Genomic DNA, 25,449 nt, shown 5'->3' with positions numbered 1-25,449 from the left:
TGAAGTGGGCATTCCATTCATTTTTTAATAATCTTGATTCATGTATGATTTATGTAATGTTCTAGCAGTGTGTTTCTTATCGATTTGAAATGGGGAATAAAAATGCTATCAAACAAACTCCAACAAGTGATCTCATTGCAATCAGAAAGCTACAGCATTAAAAAAAAATACACTTTCATTGATACCATCAAGTGTGACTGTGGCCAGTGTTACTATGTCTCTGTTTTGTTTTGTTTTACCAGTTATATCAAATTATATTATTCTTGATCAACAGTGGAATTCTTGTATACCTTTTTTGTGTATTGTTCATAGAATGCTGAGCTGTTATATTAAATGCAAGATGCCAAAATAATTTTTATTTTTCCAGAGTGATATCTATATGATGTGATTTTCATGCAGTGTCGAATTCTAAGGGATTGACTGATTTGTTGTATGTCTTTGTGACAGGACTCATTGTGCATACAAGTGTAAATGCTGTGTTTGCAGTCACACTGATTTTTGTTTTGTATTTGAGGTGGTTTATTTGTGCATGTGTGTGTGTGTGTGTGTGTGTGTGTGTGCGTTTACTTATGTCTGTGTATTTGTCTTTGTATATGATACAGACTAGACTATACATAATGGTGTCATTGTAGAGTAGACTGGAATAAAAGAAATTACACTGACTTCATGAGAAAAATAGAATTCTAGACATCTCACAGTTCCTTGCTTGTAAAGTATAGAATGAAACTATGGTTGGGCTAGAAACTGTATCTCTCGATACATTCTGAGATTCGTCTGTAGTCCGGTAGGGACATTTCTAACCACTTCTACCGTGTTTTTTTTTCATTCATTTATATTTCATTTCCAACAAAAACATATAGATATATTACAAAAATTGAATACAGTGCATACATTTCATTATACAAAGTAAAGGATAAATTTACAGAAAACTTGTAGGTATATAGAAACATGTTGGAAATGGGGAGGAATGCTAAAAAGCTGAGCTTGTAGGGGGCATTCCCCCACACGTAATACAAGAAATTTATATGATCGATTGACTGATAAACATTGAAAATGGATGAAACAAAGAAACTAAGACAAAAAGACCTATAACCTAACATATCCGAAACAAAAACCCTGAACAAATCCCTACACTAAGTCGCTGTCATGCCGGAAGAGAGAGGAGAGAAACAAAGAAGTATATGTGTGTGTGTGTGTGTGTGTGTGTGTGAGTGTATGAGAGAGAGAGAGAGGGAGAGAGAGAGAGAGAGAGAGACTACCGACTAATGTGTTTCTGTTAGAAGTAGGTGTAATGTACCAGCAAAGATCAGAAACATGGACCGAACCGCCGAATGCCTAAGCTGTTGGAAAAAAAATTCGCGACGAAATTCGCGACGAAGTGCGCTATAAATTGTGAATATATTCACAAATATTTGTGAAATAGTTGTGAAATTTTTTCCGATTTATTTCTGAATTTATTCACAAATAATTGTGAAAAATTCACAATTTTTTTGTGAAATACTTGTATATTATTTGTGAAATCTAAGACAAATTCACAAATATTTCACAATTATTTGTGAATTATTTGTGAATTCCGACTTAAATTGCGGGATGTTTGCGACGTCCCTTACAGGCTTCCATACATATGACATTGCTGCTTACAGAATATGGCAAGTAGTGCACGCAGAGGCTCAATAATAAGCATTACATGCCACCAGGCCACACCCCTTTCATTTCGCTCGACAGCGTACCACAGCCCATGGCTTGACAGGTAGCCAGTAAGTTAACAGCAAAATTCTCCGCGCATGCGCCGTCCTCTACTCGCTGCTATTATCATCATCAATGGTTAATTGTTGTTGTTGTTTTCAAGCAGAAAGAAAAAGGTACAAAAAGTTCACTACACGCTTTGCAGCTTATTTTTCAAGCGATCAATAAGCATCGCTCCCTATTGATAAAATCGGCAGGTCGGCGTAACTTCAGCTCACAAGTCGTCCAGTAGTCGTTGGTGGAAGGACATTGTCGATTCTCATTCGCTCTCTCCCCCTCTCCCTCACTTTATCACCCTCTCTCTTCAAACTCTCTTCGATTAGGAGCAGACGATCTTGCATTGCAGGATATCGATACCACCTCATCGGCATATTGCATTTTACAAAGCCATCGCCAGCCTTCCCCGATATTCTTCACCCAAAGAAAACGATTGACAGTCACTATCGGGAGTCGTCTTGTCGTCTGCCCTGCAAAGAGGAAAAACAGAGAGATCAGCCGTGAATAAATTGCTCGTGAAGAAGAAGGAGTAAAGGAGGAATAGAGAGCATCATGAAGTTCTTAATTCTATCAGTCGTTCTTCTCGCTGCTGTGCACCAGACATATACAGCTAGTAAGTCGATCTCTGTATTGCTTTCATCTTTTGGCCCGGGCCACAGCTCGTTAAATCATTAGATATAATTATGATGATCGACACGCGTCGACATCTGGCCGTCAGTCTTCGTTAAGCCGCCAATTTTCAGTAGCCTTGTCAAATGGTATGTAGCCTGTCATTATACCCTTCGCAGGCATCGGCTGTTCAAAGTTTTTCGAAATATGGCACCCCAAAGCGTCGTCATGATCGGAACGGAGTGCGGGATGACTTGTTGCAATCTGTAGACATTAGCCCGCAGTGCCTTGTCTATTACTGCATCATCTACCACTTTAAGATTTCTTAAAGACCTCATTTTGTTTTCCGTCCCATTTTCTCCCCGTCTCCGTCTAGTTGACTCATAAATCATATCCGATCTAAATTGAACCACTCTCTCGTTGATGACACGCTCCTATGAAGTCGAAATTGTCTGCTTTTCGAGTCCTGTCATGAAATTCTTCCGGGAACTCATCTGGAAAGACGAATAGAAGACGCTAAAATTGAAGTCATGCTAAGATCGTATTGTTGAGTCATAGTCCTGACTCATTTAAAATGTTTCCTTCATACCAACTTTTCCCCTTTTTCCTGGTTGAGTGTAGTTTGCAGGCTTTCGTTGTCAGGCGTTATTGATGTCCCAACGTTTATTTGAGGGGCGATCTTATCAACTTTCAGGACTTGCTACAGTCGCAAGCTAAACAACGACCAACTAGAACTTTTGTTTTGTTTTGTTTTGCTTTGCTTTGCTTTGTTTGCCTTGTGTTTTTTAATGAGTTTTGGTCAAGTAATCAAAGATTTATTTGCAGCTTTCTGTGATTGCAATTGTCTTTATTGCATATACATAAAATCTGCTCCAATTTTAGACTTTTCACCTGGGCACTGGAGATGCGACCTAATCGGATTGTCATGTTTGGTAATTTAATGTGTCTGTTCCTTAAATATCACTTCTTGTCGTTGGGTGGGGAGGCACGGGATGGGGGGGGGGGGGGTCATCAAATTGTTGCGTCTTGCGTCCCTCACGTCGTTTCCATAGTGACGTGACGTCACGAGATTTGAGTCATTGCACTGATTTAGCCTTCACCGGCAGCAAGCAGGCAAGCGAGCGAACCTTCATGCAGATGAGCCTAGTGAATGACAGCATACCTTGAATAGTTTCAGTCTGTGATTAGCTTTACGATTGGGGTTAATGGATATAAGACAGGTAAAATTAGTGCATGTAAAGCCAAGGGTGAATGATTTAAGCGTATAGGCCTTAATGACATACAACGAATCCTCTTTGGGGAGTTTGTTTGTTTGTTTGTTTTTTTTACATATACTAGTAAACCTCCTACTCTTTCTGACTGATTTGACACAGAAGAAATGTTGCTTAAATCAAAGTTACTTCCTTTATTGCATTCTATCATGCAATACACGCTATCACAATCGCATGACGTAATCGTAGAGTAAGTCATTTGATAGCTAATGCCTCGTGTCGACGGCAATTTGAAGATAATATAATCTTTTGATTCCACGAAACGTCACTGACTAAAAGTAGCTCTAGTAGCATAATATATACTATAGCGTCATTTACTGGAAATAAGCTTTAGAAACAGCGTTAGACAGTGACGTCATAATTTCGACCATCCAGCAGAAAGCTTCGATTGTAGTTTTGCCACTTTCGAACATACTAATAAGCAGCAGTTACCAGAAAGAACTGAAAATATCATTGCAGTATTAAAGCACTGTGCTAAGAGACAGTCCACTTGTCAAATGACTACGTATTCCGACAGTTCGAAACCCCCTGACGAATAATTCGTCAGGGGGTTTCGAACCCACAACCCTTCGAACCCTGAGTCCCGCGCTTAATCTCATTGGGTCTGTGAAGATATTTGACGTCTCTAAAGGGATTTTTCAGCGGTCTTTAATGGACAAAGAGAGAGAGAGAAAAAAAAAAGAAAGAAAGAGAGAAGGGGGGGGGGTGGGTGCAGAAGGATGGAGTCCAGATGAGCTTAACAGTGACTCTCCACCACCCGTACCATCCCAATCCACAGCCATCCGTTGATTTCTTTTGAGAAAGGAAGATATGCTTTCTCGGAAACGCCAATTTATGTATCGAGAAATTCACCTGACAAACATTTGACGCGATTTCACATGCTGCCGTCCGTCATTCCACGGCAGTAGTCATGTTCGGAAGAGGAACATGACTAAGCGGTGACTAGACCTCAGTGGTGATAACTTGGACCGTAGAGGGCTGATATGAGATCGAAAATGAGACCCTTGGTACGGTGAACTGTCCTTGGGGGACGTATACGCGTTCACATTTTTGAAAATGCGTAACGTCTTTCTTATACATACTTGCAAAATAATCATTACTTATACCAGGCATATATGGTAACATCAAGGCACTTATCTCTGGGTGTTTATAGTCAGAGAACACCAGCAATTTGAAATCGCTTTCGTTATTGTGTCACCAAAATCCCCAAATATGTAGGTTCAGTTCACCAAAGACATGCTTCTCACGCTTACGTCATGTACAATGTTTGCCGCAGAGCAATTTGTACTGCAATTGTCTCTCTCTTGTTTTCATTCATTAAATGCAGTCATGGATGTAGCGGGTGATTGTCATGAGATTTAACCTTCCCGATGATTTTTTTTTTCTTCAAATTCTGGGTAATAATATGTAATATTCCGTTACGGTGGTGGCTGGGTTTTGGAGTGGAGGTGTGATGTAGAAAACCACACTACACGCAGGCTTCCGTCCTGCTTTCATTACCCCCGTCTCTGAACCGCTTCGTCATGCTTTGTTTTCGAAATCATTCATGCGTGGGTGAATGACTGTTTAAAGCAATTAATAGCAAAAAAATTATATTAAGCATCGTGAGTGGAGAATTCATAGATTGCTCAAAGATTTTGAACACAATCTAAACAGTGGGTTTGACAACATTTTTGCAAACCCTTTTTTTTCTGAAAAAGGTATTTCAAATTTGATGGCCTTATTTGGGTCGCTGTTTTGTATGTTTACAGCTCAACCTTCAATCTGCTTGCCTCAGTATGATAGCAATGTCTGTATAGATTTTTGTAAGGTATCAGCGAAACACGGTATATGTGTGTGTGTGTGTGTGTGTGTGTGTGTGTGTGTATGTATGTGTGTGTGTGCGCGCGAGTATCTGAGCTAGTGCATGATTGCATGTTTGCCTTGTCAATCAATAGCGGTATGAAGTGTATCACCGTCCAAACATGCGCTCAATGTTACAGCCCGGAGTATTGGAAATTGGACACCAACCAGACACGTGAGAGTCTATCTTGTATAGTTCATTATCGCTTTTGCTGACAGTGGCTGATGTATTGATGTCTGTGTTTTGGCGGGCATACTAGTCTCACCTCAAGGCGGCCAAGGTGATGACCTTCTGCATTGTGTGGAGCACAATCAAATCCGTAATCTGCCGCAAGTTGTGGGGTTTGATGGGTCTAACAATACTACACAATCATTTCCTCCTTTTTTCACCCTGGGGGATGGACGGAGGACGGGACAATATAAAAACGACCCGGTCAATCAGTAGGCCTATAGCCTTGTAGGTGACGAGAAGGTCGTTTAAAGGGCCACCCTATAGCCCTGTAGGTGACGAGAAGGTCGTTTAAAGGTTCTGTCTACCTTTTGGAGCAGGGACTTAAAAATTGTTCAAGATATCACATTTGATGGATATGCCTAGGTTTGTTGTACCACAAACCATCCTACCATGACATAAAATTTTCGCAATGAAGCCTCGAATACAAGGAGATATCAGTGTTTTTTTCTCAATAAACTGCAACTGTAGATGATTTAGTCACGAAAATGTTTTTATTATAACTATTGTGCACATTTTCTATCTCTAACAATACTTAAAATCAATTTTGCTGATTCAAATTAATACAGTGGTTGTTTCTTTCCCTTACTCACATTGTAGTTTGAAGCACTACTGCTGTGTTTTTGTTTCATTTGCAAATGGTAATAATGCCTTTAAGCAAAATGCTTCATTGTTTTCTGGTAAGCAAGATTTTGTAATTTCAACTTTCAAGTTCAACGTTTTCAATTATAACCATTTGCACTTTCTTTTTGCGGACAACGATATGAAACCACGGCGGTATATAGGTTTATATGCAATCACGGAGAACGAGAAAAGTTCGTCCTCCGTGACCCGGATCAATGCCCTGTCCATGTGGTTTATCAACTTACAGTTTTATCATTCCGGAGGTTTGTTACACCCAAGGTTCTCATTAAACCGTAAATGAAATATGGTTCGTTATTCCACATTATCCGGAAGTTTAAAAAAAGTTTATTATTCTGAAGTTTTGTTGATCCGACAACGAAATAAGCTTCGTAATTCCGAAGGTTCGTTAATACTACGCATGTTCTGTTCATAATAGATTTAGAAAAACGGACTTTTTCTTTATTTACGAACATCATTCCGGTATCCATCCCTTAAACAAGAGTCCATACCAGCTTTCGATATCTTTTTCTGACATTCTTTCCACGTGGGTGCTTCCACAGAAGTTACATTTCATAACCCCTTCCCCTTTCTCGTCATATTATATGGCTTGAGACCTTCTTGGTTGGTTGCGCAAATCTGGGGCAGGTTGTCAACGGAGTCGTTATCCTTGCCCTACTAACTTGATACGTCGAGCAAAATACCACATAAAGGCTAAAGTTAAGAACAACATGAGTTATGATCCCGATATCAATTTAAGACCAAGCTTCCTCAATTTTTGTGTGGGTTAATTGCGATGGGGGCGAGGGATAAGGGGTGTGTATTTATCGCACTCTGTCAGGAGATGGTATCAGCGACATGATCTAAGTCATTCTATGAACAAGTGTTAAAAAAGGGGGATGTTCGTAAAATTGGAGCGTGAGTATGTTAGAGCATAAATTATGCTAGCATACTCGAATAATAATAATTATCATTTTTTCAAGAGGGTTTCTTTTTTCTACGTGATTACAGTGAGCTCTCATTAGCTGACGCAAATCGGGGTCATGCAAACGTTGGATTGCCTGGTCGGAGTTTAAAGTTAGGATTAAAAGGGGGCGGGGTGGGGGTGAGGGTAGGACAGAGAGAGCAAAGTTCATCGATAGAAGAGGTCACGTTACAGTCGACGGTGTGCGCGAGTCCAGGGAGGTGATGTTTGACTCTGTTCCTTGACGTGCATGTGTCCCATATGTCATGATTGTGAAATGAAAGTAACGCACTAAAAGCCATATTTCAACTATTCGACTCACTGAGCTTTTTACCCCCCCCCCCATTCTTTTTGAGCGCCTTTTGAGCAGTTTTGTGCATATAAGTTGCACTTTCCTTATGACGTTCTTTTTTTCTTTTGAAATATTTATGTAACTGAATTGAATTGAATTGAATTGAATTAAATTGACTTGAATTGAATTAATTGAATTGAATTGAACTGAACTGAACTGAACTGAACTGAGTTGATAATGGTTTATTGAAAAATATATATATATATATAATGTCTACTCCATTGTAAAACACTATGTTGTTCGTTATGTAGCCAGGGTTGTGACGAGAAGTGATGTGAAATACCCGTTTTCACAGCAGGGAAAAAGCTGGTTATAGGAGCGCAATGGCATGATGTAGGTGAGATCTCTCCCTCCCCCCCCCCCCCCCACTCCGTGCTTTATAACACTTGCTAAGAAATGAAAAACCGCGAAAACAGGTGAAATAGTGCGAATAGTCAGTTGTTGATTTTCCCCCTCGTGTAGTATCCCTGCCCCACATCTCTTGTGTTTACACAGGCTCGTGTATGTGACAAGCTTCTGATGAATGTTTTATCATGTTGTCCCGTGCGACGGGTGGCGCTGTGTGTGTGTGTGTGTGTGTTTGTGTGTGTGTGTGTGTGTTCGCGCCAATATTAAAAAACAAAAATGTAGAAAGGCGAGTCTTTGTGTAGTCTCCTTTCCAGCAGTCGATCGAATTCACCAAATATCAGAGGAATACTTCGTGTCATGTTGCATTTTATACTAGCATACCTTATTGTGCTCCAGGGTGTCATTACAGCGTTGGTATTTACTTGTTGTTTTCATAAAGATTGAAAAGTTATTGTCTCAGACCGATGGAATAGAAGTAACGCGAGTATCCGACATATTGATTCCAAATGATAGAATAAAATGCTATGTTAAAATGCATGAAATGTTAAGTAAGCCTACGTGGGAATACGCTCAAGAGAGATCTCAACTTTTTAAGATTGAACAGGAAACGTTAGAACTGCTGACTGTCAGAACATTATTTTTTCACTTCTTTGTGTCAGAGACCCTCTTTAAGGAAAGAATGGCCGTCAAGAAAACGACAGTTACTTCATCTTTTGCCTTTAGAGAATGGAAATGTTCACTGTCAATTTGTTTCCACTGACCGAAATTGTTTCTTTTCGCCAGAGTAAAAGAAGAAGATAAATATTGCATTCCTGCACGGTTCAATGGCAAATAGGGTTAATTTGCCCTCATCATTCAGTGAAAAATGTTGCATGGTGGTGAAATACGATTCACTGTGGCCTGGGGGATTTTTGAATGAAATCCGAAACCCGATTCTTTATGTCAGTTTCTTTAAATAGTCTGGTCATTAGACTTTGCGCGTTTTTTGGTTCTTTTCTACATTGCTACACAGCAAAATTAATGCGCACTATATTATGGGTAAGACACTTTAAAGGCATTATCTACCGTTTGCAGATGAAACAAAAACCCAGCTTCAGTGCTTCAAAATAGTTTTAAATTGAAAGATGAATATTGGAATAACCAATTTAAAAATGCTAACCTGTACAATCAATGTTAAGTGTCTTTAAATATACAAAATGTAAAATAGCTATGATAAAATTGTTTGTTGAATAAACCGTCTACAGGTATGATGTATTTAGAAAAAATATGTAGTGATATCTTCTTATATTTAATCTTTGTTGCAAAAAATTTACATGGTAGGATGATTTGTGAGACAACTGACCTACACATATGCATCAAATGTGATAACTTGAGCTTTTTTTAAGTCACTGCTATCAATGGTAAACGATACCATTAACTACCTGTAACAATACCTTTAACTGCCTTTAATCTGTTTCTGTTGTTCTGTTTCTGTTTCTGTTGTGCATTCTTGTCTGCTATTTTGTCTTCAGTTTGTCAGTCTTGTCCATCCCGTTTTGTCCTGTACAACCTCTTCTTCAGTAGTTGTCTAGTCCTGTTTCATGTTTGTTCGCGTCTATGAAAGTGTATATCTGGTAATCTAATTTTCAGTAGGCTTCCAGACTTCTTCCACTTTGTTATTTTTTGTATCTACGATGATTCAATTTATCTTTCCATCGATGTTCTTTTTCAGAGGGGCCCACATACAAGCTCTGTCTTTTTAGTGGGTCCCTCCATTTTTCGCACTTTAAGCAACGGCATACATGTACTTCACTTTGATCACCTCTGTTTCTTTTTTACTATACCATGTATGATTACTATAGGTCCTCAATTGTTGTACAGTCTTTTCATTTCGCTATGTTCTATTTACCTTATTCTCTGTTATCAAAAGAAGTGAAACATGTGTTTTGTCGAAAAATGAAATAAACTTTGAATTGAATTGAATTGAATCTCTTCTGTACCAGGAACTTTTGGTGTAGTGAGTACGACGCTATGGAGTTTTTCTCTGCCAATCGGTATTCAAAATTCATAAAGGGTAGCTGATCAATGTGTGGAATAACGCTGTAAGTCAAACAGGACTTCCCACGGTGTAAATGGCTTTATAAACAGGTCATAATATGCAGATCTCGGAAAACTTTTTAACACTCAAATGGTCATTATCAAATGAAGCAAATTCAGGGTTGCATAGAGGAGTGGCTGGGGTACGTACATACAGTACAGGTGAGGATGGAAGGTGGAAGGACGGGGCTTCAGGGCAGCTTGGGGTGGAGATTGTAGAGGCGGATGGATTTGGATGAGCTCTCATCTTCATGGAAAAAAAGTTGTTCGTGCTGCTGATCTCTGGAGAGAGTCACGCGCAGTCGTCATGGTAGAAACTTACCAATCATTTCCACAAAAGTTTTTTTTTTTAGTCTTCGATTTCATCTTTTCATTGTTGGTTTTGCTCACATCATTGTGACTTGAGTGGCAAGAAAAGTTAGAGAGAGGGAAGGGTGGGGGTGCAGGGGTGGGAGGGGAATAAGGGACCAATGTGAAGACTCATATCAGGAAGGTCGGATTTCATCTCACTCTTCAAACTCCATCTACCTGTGCCCGATGTTTGTCATTGCGAGTTTAGATATTAAACAAAAGTATACTGTCAGGAATGTAAGGTATATGACATGGGATAGAGGAGGGGTGGTGATGATGGTGGGGGGGGGGGGGACACCCGTCCCCTTCAAATGTAGTGGTTTCTTAAGAGTTCCTTGCTGATCTGATGATGGGTGTGTCATGCCTTTGATTGATGCGGAAAATGAAAATTGTCGGCGAGATGCATGTGTGGCAACCAAAAACATCGGTTGATTTATGGAGGCCAAAAACATGCAAGTCCCCACCAAGGTAAAGTTCGTAGAATGCTAAAGAGAGAAAGGTAAAGTCAAACAAACAGAAGTTACGCTACGATAGGAGCTTAAGCATAAATGATATATGATTAAAATACATAACTTTAGTAATATATACCGGTATTCATCATAATTATGAACGCATTGGGATTGCACACGTTTTCTTGAAACGATGGGATTCAAATTATTCAATGCATTAATATCCATATCATTTTATGCCCCGGGAACAGTTGTAGATGTGCCCACCTCATTTAGGTCTCCCAAGAAACATGATCAGACGTCTAGTGAAAAATTCAGTGAATTTTTACTTCCCTTAATTCATCTCTCGAACTAAAATACACTAGTCAATGCATAGTATCGTACCGTGGTGTTTTGAAAACCTGCTGTATATGCAGGCCTATGTCATTATAATCATTGATCAACTAAGCACTGAACGGACCCCAAAACATAAAAAGAGTTAAGTGTATGTCATTTTTCGTCAAAAAGTTAAACAGAATTTGAATCTAGAATTTAACATGCTAAAGATATAAACGTTCCATAGCCATTGATATCTTGCAAACTTTAGGATGTATATTGCACTTGATAATGATTATCTCCATTTTCCGAAACCATGAATTTGGAATTTCAAAATCCAACCACTTTCGTTTGCGGGTTCAATAATTGTTTTATGTTCGTTCGACTTTCCCCTATTTATCAAAACCAACTTTGAAAATGGCGTGCGATCCCTCTTTAGAGGTACTATTTTCCACTGGGAGCAGTGATTTCGAAAAAGTTCGAGCTGTATCATTTGATGCATATGTGTAGGTCAGTTGTATTAAAAAAAACATCCTACTATATAAAATTGTGCGATAAAGCCTAAAATATCAGGATATATCACAACTTTTCTTACTAAACCACATTATATAGCTATAATAGACGATTTGGTCTAGAAACAATTCTATATTATAACTATTGTTCACTTTATATTGAACAATGCTTAACATTTATTGATATACTGATTAACTTTTTTATGCTGGTTGTTACTATCCTTGACTCACATTTTTGAACTATTTTGAAGCTTTTACGCTGGGTTTTTGTTTCATGAGCAAATGGTAAATAATGCAGTTAGAATCGGGAGCTCCTGTTTGATCAATGTCGAGAGGCGAATGACGTGATCCGAAGGTGCAAACGAACTGTAAATTCTCCAGTCAAACTCGGAGGCTTTTAACGGGTCTTCCTCATTGACCTCTCTCCTGAATCACTCTTTGCTGTAAATTCCACATGTGTTTTGACTTCTGTTTGTTTTGCAAGGTGGTTGCGTGGGCCCTTGTTTGATCCCCCATCAAAACAGACCCAAATGCATGAGAAAAGAACGATGAAATTTCTTTGCGTCATCGCTCGCGAATCGCGGACAAAAAAAAAATCCACTTGTATTGAATGTGGTCATGTTTGCGTTGATAATTCACGAATCCACATTCTACGTGGATATTAATCCCCACCAAAGATTATAGCGAGTCATATCTGTAATACAACATGGAGCAGCATTCTATGGAGAGTAGAAGAAAGAGAAAGAGAGAGGGTGAAAGAAAGAGGGAGAGACGGAGAGAGCAAGGAGGGAACTTGTCGTAGCCGCACGGGAAGGAACTGTATGTAAAATTACTGATTTAAGCATATTTTTAGCGTTTTATCAGTGCGAACGGATATCGCTATAGATAAGTGGATAAAGAGATTCTGACGAAGTACAAGAGAATTTTTAGATTGACGAGACAGTCAATACGTAGAGTGTTATAAAACAATTATGCCACTTCTGCTCCGACCACTTTCTCCAGTTTCAATCTCTTTTCCTTCACCACCACCAAAATCATCATCATCACCATCACCACCACCACCACCACCACCACCACCATCATCATCATCACAATCTTCATCATCACTATCATCATCATCACTATCATATACATCATCATCATCACCATAGATATATACCGTCATCATCATCATCAACAACAACAGCAACAACATCATCATCGTCATCATCGTTTCCTTTCTCCGTTTTCTCTTCTCTTGTTATTTCAAGTCTTGTCTTCATTCACAATAATTTACTTGCAACATTTTTTCCTCGTCTTCCACAACACGGCCTCATGTTGATGATGACTAAAATTGTGATATTATCAACTCCACATTCCAGTTGAACATGTCCAACTAGCAGATGACTAGAGAGAAAACCTTAAATGTCGAGAATAGTTATGACGGAGTACTGCTCGGTTTCCATGGTTTCTCTTTTAAAGGAACTGCATTCTGTTTGAAAGGTTTTCGTATGAGGAAGGCGGGAAAAGAGAGAGCAGTCAGTATTTGAGGAGCTATATAAGAGGAGGCAGTTATGGTGTGTCATTGTTCTGGGTTCTTTTCATTCGAGCCAAACAAAGATGCTTACTCAAGATTAGAGGATTTCTTGACCATAACATGTATATCAACCAGAAAAAATAAAGCTCCCCATGCACCCTTTCCCCGCTCTCTTTTTTAAAAGTTTGTTTCTTGTTCTTCCAACACCCCTCCCCCATCACCATCCTGGCTTTCTTTCCGTCCCGCCAGGCTCGGTCTGAATTGATTCACCAATTTCCGTTTCGGATGGTGTAGGGGCTTGGGGGTTCCTTCGCAACCGTCGAGCAGAAGGGGAGACAGCTCTAACGTTTGGGACAAACAATCTCCACTTTCACCGAGACTTCATCGAGAAAGATACTGAATCGGGTGGCAGAAAAAAAGAGAGAAAGAGATGTATAAAAGGTAGACGGATAAAATAGATAGAGAAACAGGTGGGGGGGGGGGGGCAGAAGGGAGAGGTAGGAAAGCTTGACGCCCACAGGGGCGTATTGAATTCGCCTCAAAAGAAGATGGTGCGGATTTTTGAACACCACCTTAGAGATGTTTACTCGATCGGTTCTACTGATTGAACAGGGCAACCGTGCGATTAGACAGGACTACCATCCTGTAATGTGCCTCTTATTTCCTGGTTGGCATGTGGCCTAAGCCATTATCTACGCAATACTGAAGGGAGTAGGGAGTGGCTAATTAAATACAGAAGCAAACTCTATACAGTCCTTCGTGCAGCTACAGATGTTCTCAAAGAAGAACAAGCTTAGCCTTATGTCAAGACTTTGCGTTGTTATTTTGTTCTCATCATTGGCATAATAATCTCTTCTATTAACCCATTACAATCGAACACCAGATCATATGGGCTGGCGAATAACGAAGAACTGATTTCTAAGTCTTTTTTTCTATCCTGACCGACTGGAGGACGCTAGGAGCAATCAGTGAGAAGCACGATTATAACCCCTCTCTGATAGCCGTGTTAAAGTGATACTGAGAATGGACTTGCCATTTATACATAGATGTGAATTTCACTTCGCAAAGCATTTAAGAAGACCAACCAAACATTCGTTCATGAATCGTAGACGTGGTAAAGTCATGCAGTGATTTTTGTGACAGGTTGCACGGCCTTGCATGCAGAACGCGTCACGGGATATCACTATGGAAACGGCTCAACCTGAGAACCCCTTCCATTTTGAGAAAACTAACATTATTTCCTTTAAAATGAGCAAAACGAGCTCACCCGCTGCGTGAGACAGTCGTGCAGTCGCGTGCCCTCCTACGTCGTCATTCCCTGCAAATGCACCCTCCCTCCCCCTTCTTCCTATCTCCTCCACCCCTCCTTGTAATTCCCTCCCCCTTCGAAGGAATCCGTTCGTTGTAGTTTTCATTACTTTCTGTAACATTTTACACCGTCAATAATTTACGACATTTTTTCGTTGTTAATGCGATTTCGTTCAGTCGGTAGCACGTCTGCCTCCCGAATTATCACGACCCGGGTTCGATTCCCGAGTCTAGGTGGGCAATGTCGAATGTAATCATACAGTCCCTTCTGGTAAGAGACAAAACACTATGTCCCCCGCTTTATCAGGACAATGTTAGAGATCTCGTGTGTGTGAGAGAGTCACAACTCAAGCGCCTAAAACATTTTAAAAGATCCCGCTTCATTTCTTATAGCAGGGAGGGCTCACCTCCCTGCTTATAGCGAAGAGCAGGGTGCATAACCCGGTGGAGTGGTCCCGCCACACATCCACCTGGACCCCATGGTGGAATACCAGTTATAGTGCAGTTGAATAATAGGCTAACCAGCCATTTGTTCAGATGGGAAATCAAACAAACAAACAAACAAACAAACAAACAAAGCAATTGGTAGCTACAACAAAATAGCACTAAGTGCATTAAATCAGCAGAGAAGGTTTGCGTTTCATGGTGTATAGCACTTCTTGTCTGTTCAAAATACCATTGAAATAGCCTGGATACAGTTGAACTTTGACGAGAAAGAGAAGAAGAGAAAATGAATAAACATCGAAACACAGACAGGCATAAAACCCATGAGGTGTACGACGCAAAAAAGAAAAAAAAATGGGTATTGTTCGAATAGAAAAGGTCCGAAATTTACCTTGAGGAACTGTTGATAAAAGCACGCATGCATTAGTGCGGGTAATGGCTGGATTTACAACGCAAGAAAACGCAACGTATATTAGTATTATACTTAGTCACTGGTTGTGACTGTGCACACAGAGTATTGGCCATTATCAAAAAAAAGCTATGAAGTGTAATAAGAAAAAAAACACCTACATTTTATCTAAAAACACATATTAGAATATCGTCACTGCTTACGCCCATGTCATATCTCTAACTTTAACACCTAATGAACGTGCATAATACATTCTTTTGTATAATGTTTTTGTACATAAGATGTGTATAGGTAAATCTACCGGACGTCACCAGTTGATCTTCGAATACTTTATGACGATTTAAACAAAATATTCGACATATTCAATGTGTAAGCTATTTATGCATATGTGTGCATGTATGCTGTTTGTACATCCATCATATTTTTCTTTGGTGCATCAATCAAATCAAATCAAATCAAGTCAACCTTAGTCAAATGAACAAAGGTGAAAGTTTCCTGGAGAGATAATTATGCAGCAAAAAGGAAAATGTCGGGAAGAATTCGCTCATAATCTAGATCAACCAAAGAATTGTGACCACCAGATAGAGACTCTAAAAGTCAAATACCATAATACAGTGCAGCCAATTCATAGCCTACCAGTTTACTCACAAATCACTCTGTGCAAGAAAAATGTAACTTCCCATCTTTACAAAGAATAGAGACATTCAATTGGCAACTCTGTACATCATGGCTTCATCTAATACTTGTTTAATGTCTGCGGACCGATATTACTGTACCTGTTGTCTTGTGAACGGTATACCCAAAGTCGTATTGTTTATCGTTGACAATGACGTCATTTAATGTAAGACTACTCGTTGGTCTTGAACAAAGACTGTCACTGCTCTTCCAGTAATTGCCCCATGAAAACATGTTCTCCATTTTGTGCTAAGAGCCAGTGGCCTATAATTAGGATCCTGTGCAATGTGGCTCGAAACTACTACAAAGAATGTTTAAATAAATCAAAGTTAATCATGATAAAATAATACGGTAATAATGAGCATAATAATAGTTATAATAATAAAAAAATGATAATAACAATGATAATGATAACAATGATGATAACAATGATAGCGACAATAATGATAATAATAATAATAGTATTACTACTAACAATAATAATACAGTCTTCTTTAACGAGGGGACCAGAGGACTGTCATTATTAACCGATGGAAGATGAGCACGTGTGTAAAGTCTTGAGAGAGGCTACGCAAAGAGGCGTTATACTATAATGACTATTTTTCTAGTAGCTTAAGGGACATCATCACGGATGATGAAACAAATACTACGCCATTTTATTCTCTCGCCGAATGCCATTGAAGTAGACCTGTGCGAAATTTAAATGATAATAATCTTTCAGCTGTACGGTCATCAACAGACGTAATAAAAAGTCCCGGCAATTAGATCATGCTACAGCATACCGTACCGTGTTATTTCAAACGATTACCATACGACCTCAATCAGATTAATGTTGACACCACCATCAATGATCTATATGCGGTGATAGTTCAAGCGTGCACTTATTCCTTTATAGTGTAGGCGATAGCCAGCGTCAACTGTGAAAATAATCTTCCTCTGCAATATTGGTTCGTCTGTCTGAATGTCTGTCTGTCGTTTTCCCCTTTCTCTTTTAACAATCTCCAACTGAATTGCATCAGACGATACTAGAGGTAGTGACTATATCACCAAACTTTGCCAACTGATTACAAAGTTAACTAGGCTTCGCTGAAATCTTTATCACAATGCGATATGTCATATTTATCTGATTGACTATTTACTTGGGCAGGCTAACATTGTCCTGTATTTACTATTGTAAGGTCATAAATCTCGTTTTGAGAAGCAAGAGAAGTATCGTGGAAGGCACCAAATTGTTACTGAAGAAAGATTGTTGCCGAGGACAGAAATACAATGAAATGAAATGAAACGAAATGAATGAATGAATGAATGAATGAATGAATATGAAAACGGGGGTTTGTAGCAGCACAGACTATGGGAGCAGTAAACTGCAGCTTAACCCTTAGTCTGCATTAAATGCAGATTGGTACAGAAATCCATATAGTGTTGACACAGAAAGAATATATGTATATATATATATATATATATATATATATATATATATAATTATATATGTTTTGTTTCTTTTTGCCACTCTAACCTTATCTCTCTTTTTCCCAGGGAATTTATCTGCCTTTTTGTGTAGATGTGATTTGGATCTTAATTTGATGTGACTCTGTCTATACACATAATGGTAATAATAATGAATCCCTCGTTAATATCATAACCAGGGTACACATTCTCTCACATAGAGATGCTTTTATAGTATAGGCCCTACCATGTGAAATCATCCTCCGTATAGTATACAACGTAGAGCAGGTTAAAGTTCACAGGTATATGGAAAACCCTGCGTGCTATTTAAACAGACGAACCGGTGTTGGCGGCGTCCAAGCCAGTCATATTTTCGGCGCCATTGTTCGCTCTCTGAAGGCATGTCGTCTGTCTATTCGATGACTTTACCATGTGCTTTGACTCACCATGAATGGGTCTGTATGCAGGCATGAAAGCATGAAGGCAGATATAAAGAAAGATAAGTTTATCTATATGCAGACAGATAATGCATACGGGTAATACCTATATGTGACACTTGACTGTGTGTGTATTAGCACTCACACGCACACACAATCCTGATGCATGAGGTACATTACGTGTATAGCGGTTCAGTGCATTATCTTTCTGTATATATATTATATTATAATGTAATTATGTGAAGAGTTATCTTCATGTATGCCCTATTATGTTACTTTCATTGGCTATAGGAGTGTAATGAATAATGTACTATAATTGTGTGCAATATTCTTGATCGCTCTGACATCTTCTGTTGCAATTCTGAAATGTTTATGTTGGGCAAGGGGGGGGGGGGGGGAGAAGAACCGGGCCATTTCACTTCCACGTCCATTCAAGAACGTTGTCTGTCCCTGTGACTGTTGAACGACTGATACGACGACTAGAAAGGCGCGAAAAATCATGTCGTCAGCACGTCTGACGAAACGCGAAAAAAGTATGAATACGTCACTCAGTTCAGTACCGCTAAGGTAAAGGACTATGACCGCAGATCACGTTTTATGAATTATACGGACCAGAATGGCGCCAAAGGCGAGTTTGCTTTATACACAACTTTACACCTGCCGTACCCCCAGGTCTTCGCCTTAACTTTAACCTATATACGTCTCACCCAAACTCCGTGTTTGATGCGATCAATTCTCGGATGTGTCGTGACGACAAGATATCACGGGCAATTTCACCTGCCCTTCCGAGTTTTCTCACCTTACAAGCGTCGGATCTTGCGAGGTCAGTCTTGGAATTAACTGACAGTACGAACGTCGTATAAAGATAGCGAAGTTTTCATGAATAGTCGTTGCGCATTGTGACGTCAGCACCCAATTTCAATACATCTCTTAACTGGTCTGCAACTATAGGGAGCAATATTTACATTGATCTGCCTTCGTTCATTAGAGTGGGGATGCAAAGATATGTGTGTGTGTGGGGGGGGGGGTGGGAGCTAGACACACAAGAGATATGGTATGGATAAAAAGCAATAACAACGCCAGCAGAAAGATTCCCCACGACCTCATCACAATGGAATGCGCCCGCCATGATAACAAAATTAGGCCTTGTAAATGCCAGAAGAACAATTCCCGGGCGTGGAAGATTACATTTCCTTTAATAGGGACGATCGAAGCATGCCATCGGACAGTTCTTGTGAGGGACGCTTTATATCGTGGGCTTAAAGAGAATCTTCAGCAGTCAGGCAGTTAAAAATTCCGTCACCCATTTAGATTGACCACTAACTACGAGCACTGTGACGAATCCAGCGCAAAGTGTAACACGATGATTTAAGGACCTCGTGAGGAAACGGTTTAAAAGGATGATACAATTTCGGCTGAGGTGAGTCCTCAGGTTTCCAACGTTTTTCCACTAGCAAAAGGTGGGACCTTCATTTTATTACGATCGCTTTGTTTTACTTTGTTTTTGGATATCTCAGCCATTTCCAAACCAATTTTCATGAAATAAACGTTGAATTCCTCTTAGAAGTACATGCTCTTTAGCATTTTATGGAGTGGTTTCTAACTATCTCGTAAAAACTTTAAAAGCTGAATCCTCATCTCAACCAATACTATACCATTCCTTTAATTCTCGGAGTCGGAGACATAAACAATGAGAGCCTCGACAATCAGTCACCAGATGTGCGTTTTTCATTTCTATTTTCACTGGTTCTATGGATTGTAATACAGCACACAAAAAAACCAAACAAGCTATGATCTTGCAAATTTGCTGTCAAATTCGACTGCACAGCATTAGCTTGGTTTGGGGATGATATAAGTGTGAAATTTGAATCCTCTTTTAGCGGCTATCAGAAGGAAACCAAATGAACGGATGCGTTGAGTAATACTTTATCAAGAAGAGAATGTCTCGCATACATTACACAAAAAAATAATAATAGACATGTACAGTAACCCGTCGACTTTAGCAGTGACCAGAAAAGATTATTTTGAATGAAGTTTTCAGCTGCAAATGGGCGGTTGATATATCACGTGTATACAGTGATAGCAAAACAGATGCGTGCGTGTGTATGCACCGTCCGTGTTAGGTAAAGACACTTTACTGGTGTACTTCAATGGTTTATTGATTTGCTACAATCTATAAAAAGGGGACGCCAGATTTCCTTTGGACAATGTAAGAATTTCTTAGACACAGAGAGAGAGAGAGATGGAGAGAGAGAGATGGAGAGAGAGAGATGGAGAGAGAGAGATGGAGAGAGAGAGAGGGGGGGGGGGAGAAAAATGGGCATCTATTATTGTCGTGCGTGTCCATCGAAGCACAGATCAGATTTGTGATGTAGTTTTCTACATTTTACATCTGATGTATGACTATTGTAAATCCGGGAATGCCAAGTTGCCAAGGGAGGTACGTGACGTCATTAGGATCTGGACAACGGTCTTCACTCAAAGCCAGGCCACAATTTTATCAATGCTTTGCGGAAGGGCAGCGCGCAATCTGTATGCCTTCTATTCCGCCCTATCAAGCGTAAATTTCCCCTGGAATCGAATTTCCGGTTTTCAGCCTGTTAGTCCTTTGAAAGAAACGGAAAGAGGGGATATTGGCGAGATAAATTGTATGCAGTTAACTACGAAAGAAGGTACGCTCTAAGTAGCGACTGACGGTAACGTTCTTTACTGCTGCAAGCACGCTATAAGAGCACGCTATACTTTTTTTTTCTATTTCCCCTCATTTATGATGCAATACACATACTGTTGACCCTTTTTAGTTGTGAAGTGGTACTTGTAAGTGCGCATTGTTCTACAAGCCAAACCCTCGTGCCTGGATATTTGAAGAAATTAGTTAGATTATTTAAAAGTTATTCAGTATGTTCGGTAAATGGAAGCTAAAGATTGTTTCGTCTTCGGTAGATATGGATGTAGGGCGTTTGTTGGGGTTTCGCTAATCGTCATTTTAGTGTCGTGCGCTTGATTTCAATGATTTGTTTCGTTCTAAGTACATCACTAGCTAGTGTCTCATTCACCAGACTATCAGTTGTTTCAACCTTTGAATCGAATCAAATGTCAATTCAGATGCGATTTGAATTAATCGAGTTCTGGCTGAAATTATTCGTACACAGAATTTGTTGATCGAGAGAGGATATAAAAAGTAAATGGAGAAAAACAAAGCAGCTGTATAACAGAAGAAAGAAAGTAATTACAAGAAGAGATGTAAACTCTGAATACACTGAGTCTTAATGATTGCCAAGGGTATCGGTCTTAAAATAAAATTGGAATGCTGCGTGTGTGTGTGTGGGGGGGGGGATCATGGGAAGATTTTTGACCCTCTCTTCGGGCAAAATTTAAGATGAAGAACAGGTATGATGCTCAGTTGCATTGATAATCAGATTCAGAGAGAAGTAAAGGGATAGAGAGAAAAATGAATATGTGGGGGAGGGGGAGGGGTTGGAGAGAGAGAGAGAGACAGAGAGAGAGAGAGAGAGAGAGAGAAGGGGGATGAGGGAGGGGAGAATGAGAGTGAGAAATGGTAGGATGATGTATGCACTGGTTTTAAATTGCAAGCTCGTCGTCCATACGTGCGGAGGAGAATAATCGATCATAATCAGATCGATTTGCGCAGCCTCGACGTATTCTCTCACACGCCTGGAACGGTACGGCATGCAAGGCGGAGATACAGTACGTAATAAACCTGACCGCATCTTCTGTCGACGTTCGAAAAAAGTATGGTGGCACTATCGATAGCAGAAACCGATACGTTACATACAAACTGCGCTCTTCCTAATCACGTAATGAGATATACGTTTCCATGTTTCTTGCCAAACATTCCCTCCCAACTCCAGCCTCCTTGGCTGGCTTGTCGATTTTTTTTTTTTGGGGGGGGGGGGGGGATTTCTATCTTTTTTCTCTTGTAATTTCTTTATCTTTGTATTTATTATTATTACAACAGCCATCTCTAGATTTATTTCTTGTAAGATGGTTTTGTTCCGCTACAAAAGAGACCACGCAAACATGAGACGATTAAAATAAGTTTTAGGATAAAAGTTTAACGTTCACAACGAAAGTTCTTTGTTATGACAGAAAATGCTTTAAGGCTTCTGAGTTCCCGACTCTGCCAAAGCTGATGAACGAATGTCTATGGAGAAGACGTCTCGTCTATTTAAGTCTCTCTCGAAAAGAAAATGTGTATAAATGCCTGGTAAAATGGTAATTAGAGCGTCTAGGAGACCAGTAATAAAACCAGTGAGATCTTATAATTATCTTTACAATCACCGTAGGTAAATCACCAGTAAATGCACTGACACGAAACATAATTATTTCGAAGAGCGCATTGTACGGCCAGAGGTATTCTTAAAAGTTTGGTAGCGTAGGGGTACCAAGGAGCTGGAAGGCTGGGCTGTCTCGGATATTATTCAAGAATCCCCGTAACGACTTGCGCACAGCTTCTTAATGTGTAGTACACACACAGGCGAAACATTTCAACGGAAGACGACGGTTACCTATGAGGGTATTGACGGCTTCGATGCACAAATTCGCTGACCGGTGCTACTCGTGGTTTTCGAAAGTATACCAGGTGGACAGCGAAATGAGCTGGGCCTCACATGAGTCCCCACCCTTTGGGTCTTTAATGTAAAGACTTTTGCACAGTCCGCGGATTATTGAAGATCATGAGCCTTACACTCCTTCGCAATATACCGTCATTATAATATCTGTTATACTGTTATATCTCACTCAGTGGGAATAAGATGACTTGCAGTGTATGACACTACATTGTGAGATATCATTGTGTGTGAGTATGTGTGCGTTTGCGTGTGTGTGTGTGTGTGTGTGTGTGTGTTTGTATCTGTCTGTCTGTCTGTCTGTCTATCTGTGTTTGCTGAGTGCGTGGGCGTACATCAGCTCTCCATAGCACAGACGAACTATCTCGGAACAAAAATAATGTGTGCGATAAACACTCGGAAGGATACTTGATCACCTCGAGGAAGATAAAGATATAGCTGGCTTTATCCGCGAGGAACACATTCCCATAATCTATCTCTTCTCCCCTTACAATGGTGTTTTGGACACACTCACTTTGGCAAGATTATAATTCGTGTGTAGCAGCGTTAAAGTGATGAATCAATCAAGTGAAAAGTAATGATTCCCTGCAGAAACGAAAAGGAATACAAGAGAAGTCTTTAAACAGTACGGTGTTTTTTAAACCAAAAATCACTCAACAATTCTGCCTAAATTTTGACTTGATTATATTTATTCACAAAATGGACAAACATACATTATAAACAAGATTTGGTGTGTAGAAATAGTTTGTACATGAAATATGTCATATACATTTTGCTCGGATGATTATAGCTAAGAATCAAAGCATGACTGGGACTCATACATAACAATACCGTAGAGAATTGTGTCATCATAAGTTTCGCATACATGACGTTTTTATGATGGAGTTCTAAATGGGGCAGAGTGAGAAATAATGAATAAAACTGTGAAAACCAGTAATGCAGCATCATAAAGGTAAATGGGCTAAAGGACCGGGCTAGATTCTTCAGTGTTAGCTTTGGTCTTTCGGAGGGATCTGCCATTATTATCGTTACCCCCAGGCACAGCAAAATACCCGGCTTTACACCTGGACCAAGATCGGCATTTGGTAGGACGCAACCTCAGCATATCCTGTTTTAAGAGTCAAGGGACCCCTCACCACTATATCACAGTAATCCGGAAGTGTTTTTTAGGACCTCCTTAAAAAGGCGCTTCCGGACGCATCGCTATACGGACTCTACCGTTCCCTTGCCCCCTTCACCTCCGGGCATGGCCACTGTAGCCACTCCGCATTTTGCCCAATACACCCGCCCATCACTCACGCACGCAAGCTCACTCTATCGTCGTCAACTAAAAGCAGGCTTGACCCCGGCGGTCATGTTAGTAGAAACAAACGTCGGGGGTGCGCCGGGGTCACGCTGCCCAGACAAGTTATTCGACTTTGGAATTTATGTCGGGGACTCGGTCTGCCTTGTTGGAGAAAAATAATTGAATGCGTTACAAGAAAAGACAGGGGTATAGACAGGGTGAAGGGTGAAAAAGAAAAAGAAAGAAAGAAAGAAAGAGGTTGAGGCAGAGGTAGATCGATAAATAGATAGATAAAGAGAGAGAGGGGGAGGGGAATGAGGGGATAGTTTGAGGGGGTGGGGGCAGAAAGTTGAGTAAGCTGACTTCACGTAGGTCAATCCATATGACATTAATAATCTGCCCTGTGTTATTTTGCAGACCAATTACGGCTAGGGTCGCGACTTAAGGCATCGCAAAAGAGAGGTAGAGGGAGAAGACAGGCAAAGTCAGTGGGAGAGGGAGAGGGGAGTTCGTGGAGAAGGCGGGACGGGGTAGAATGGGACAAGAGGGCGCGGAAAGAGGAGCAAATACGTATAGGTTAAACCATATGACTTTAATAATCTATATGAATGGAACCATATAACATTTTGCAGAACCAGCATCCCTGCGTTCGTGACAAGGCATTGATTTCCGATCAAATCTCTCCCCCTCTCTCTTGAGATTCGTTCACCTCTACTTGTGCGTCCTTCAGCGGTTGCAATATTCAGATTCAAGATCATCTAAGTTCCCTTGGTAGCCTGTTAATTTTTCTTCCGAGACTTGCTGAGTGACATTCAACCTTCAAATATAGAGATTGAGATGGGAGGGAGGGGGAGGGGTTGGTGCGCTTTGGGATGTCTTTGAAAATGATGAAAGTATATACTCGATACGATGACGATGTTATTTGGGAGAGGTAGATCCTTGGGGTTTAAGGTTGTAACAAACATTCTGCTGCTAGCCATCTACCTAAGGATCCGCAAAACTGGCGGTACAACAAACGGTGTATGTCAACGTTGGGTCCAAGCCGCGTCTTATTTCACTGAGGGGTTTCAGTCCCACGTAAATTATGAGCCATTTTATGAGCGTAACAGAAGAGAAACGGTATCATTACTAGTTATGAGCTTCCTTAATGGTCCTCCACGCTTACTACTCGCAAATCCATCTCAGTGGATGAGGACTGATGACAAGTACTATTCTAAAGTGATGGTAACGTACGGAAGTGACTAGAGAATATAATTATTTTCAGAAGTATATCTCTCACTTCATTCATAGGTATGCCTTCAGAAGACAGAGAATATTACACAATTATATAAGACAGGAATCCAGAGTTCCCTTGACGTGCGTTTTATCACCATGTAGTGGCATCTGTCTCGGATTCAGAAGAGAGATGCATATTTGATACCAAATTAATCTTTATCCGGATAGCATCCGGGAAAAAAAAGAAACAAACAAACAAATGAACAAACATACGAAAAGTGGAGTTACCACTTTTCGCATCGATTCATAGGCCGACAAGTTTTAAAACCTTTTTAGCACAAACCTGACGATATTCTGAATACTCATAATCTATGTAACCTTTTGGAGGGGTGGGATGGGGGGTGGGGGTATCTCAACTTGGATTGGAACAGGATAGCACTTCA

The 25,449-nt window shown here is 40.1% G+C and overlaps 1 protein-coding gene across 1 annotated transcript in view; it reads left to right on the top strand.

The window, feature by feature from the left end:
• Window positions 1–2,030: 2,030 nt before the first annotated feature.
• Window positions 2,031–25,449, top strand: part of LOC139711309 (carbonic anhydrase 1-like) — a 70,183-nt gene continuing 46,764 nt past the window's right edge. Inside the window, exon 1 of the mRNA XM_071623212.1 lies at window positions 2,031–2,356. Within this exon, the coding sequence (XP_071479313.1) occupies window positions 2,296–2,356 (61 nt within the window). The 5' untranslated portion in view covers window positions 2,031–2,295. The remainder of the gene's footprint in view (window positions 2,357–25,449) is intronic.

Source organism: Diadema antillarum, unplaced genomic scaffold, assembly GCF_040938485.1.
Source record: "Diadema antillarum isolate AM-2024a unplaced genomic scaffold, OU_Dant_1.0 seq00001639_RagTag, whole genome shotgun sequence".
Lineage (NCBI taxonomy): Eukaryota > Metazoa > Echinodermata > Echinoidea > Diadematoida > Diadematidae > Diadema > Diadema antillarum.
The sequence above is the reverse complement of the archived record's forward strand: the minus strand, read 5'-3'. Positions and strand labels throughout refer to the sequence as shown.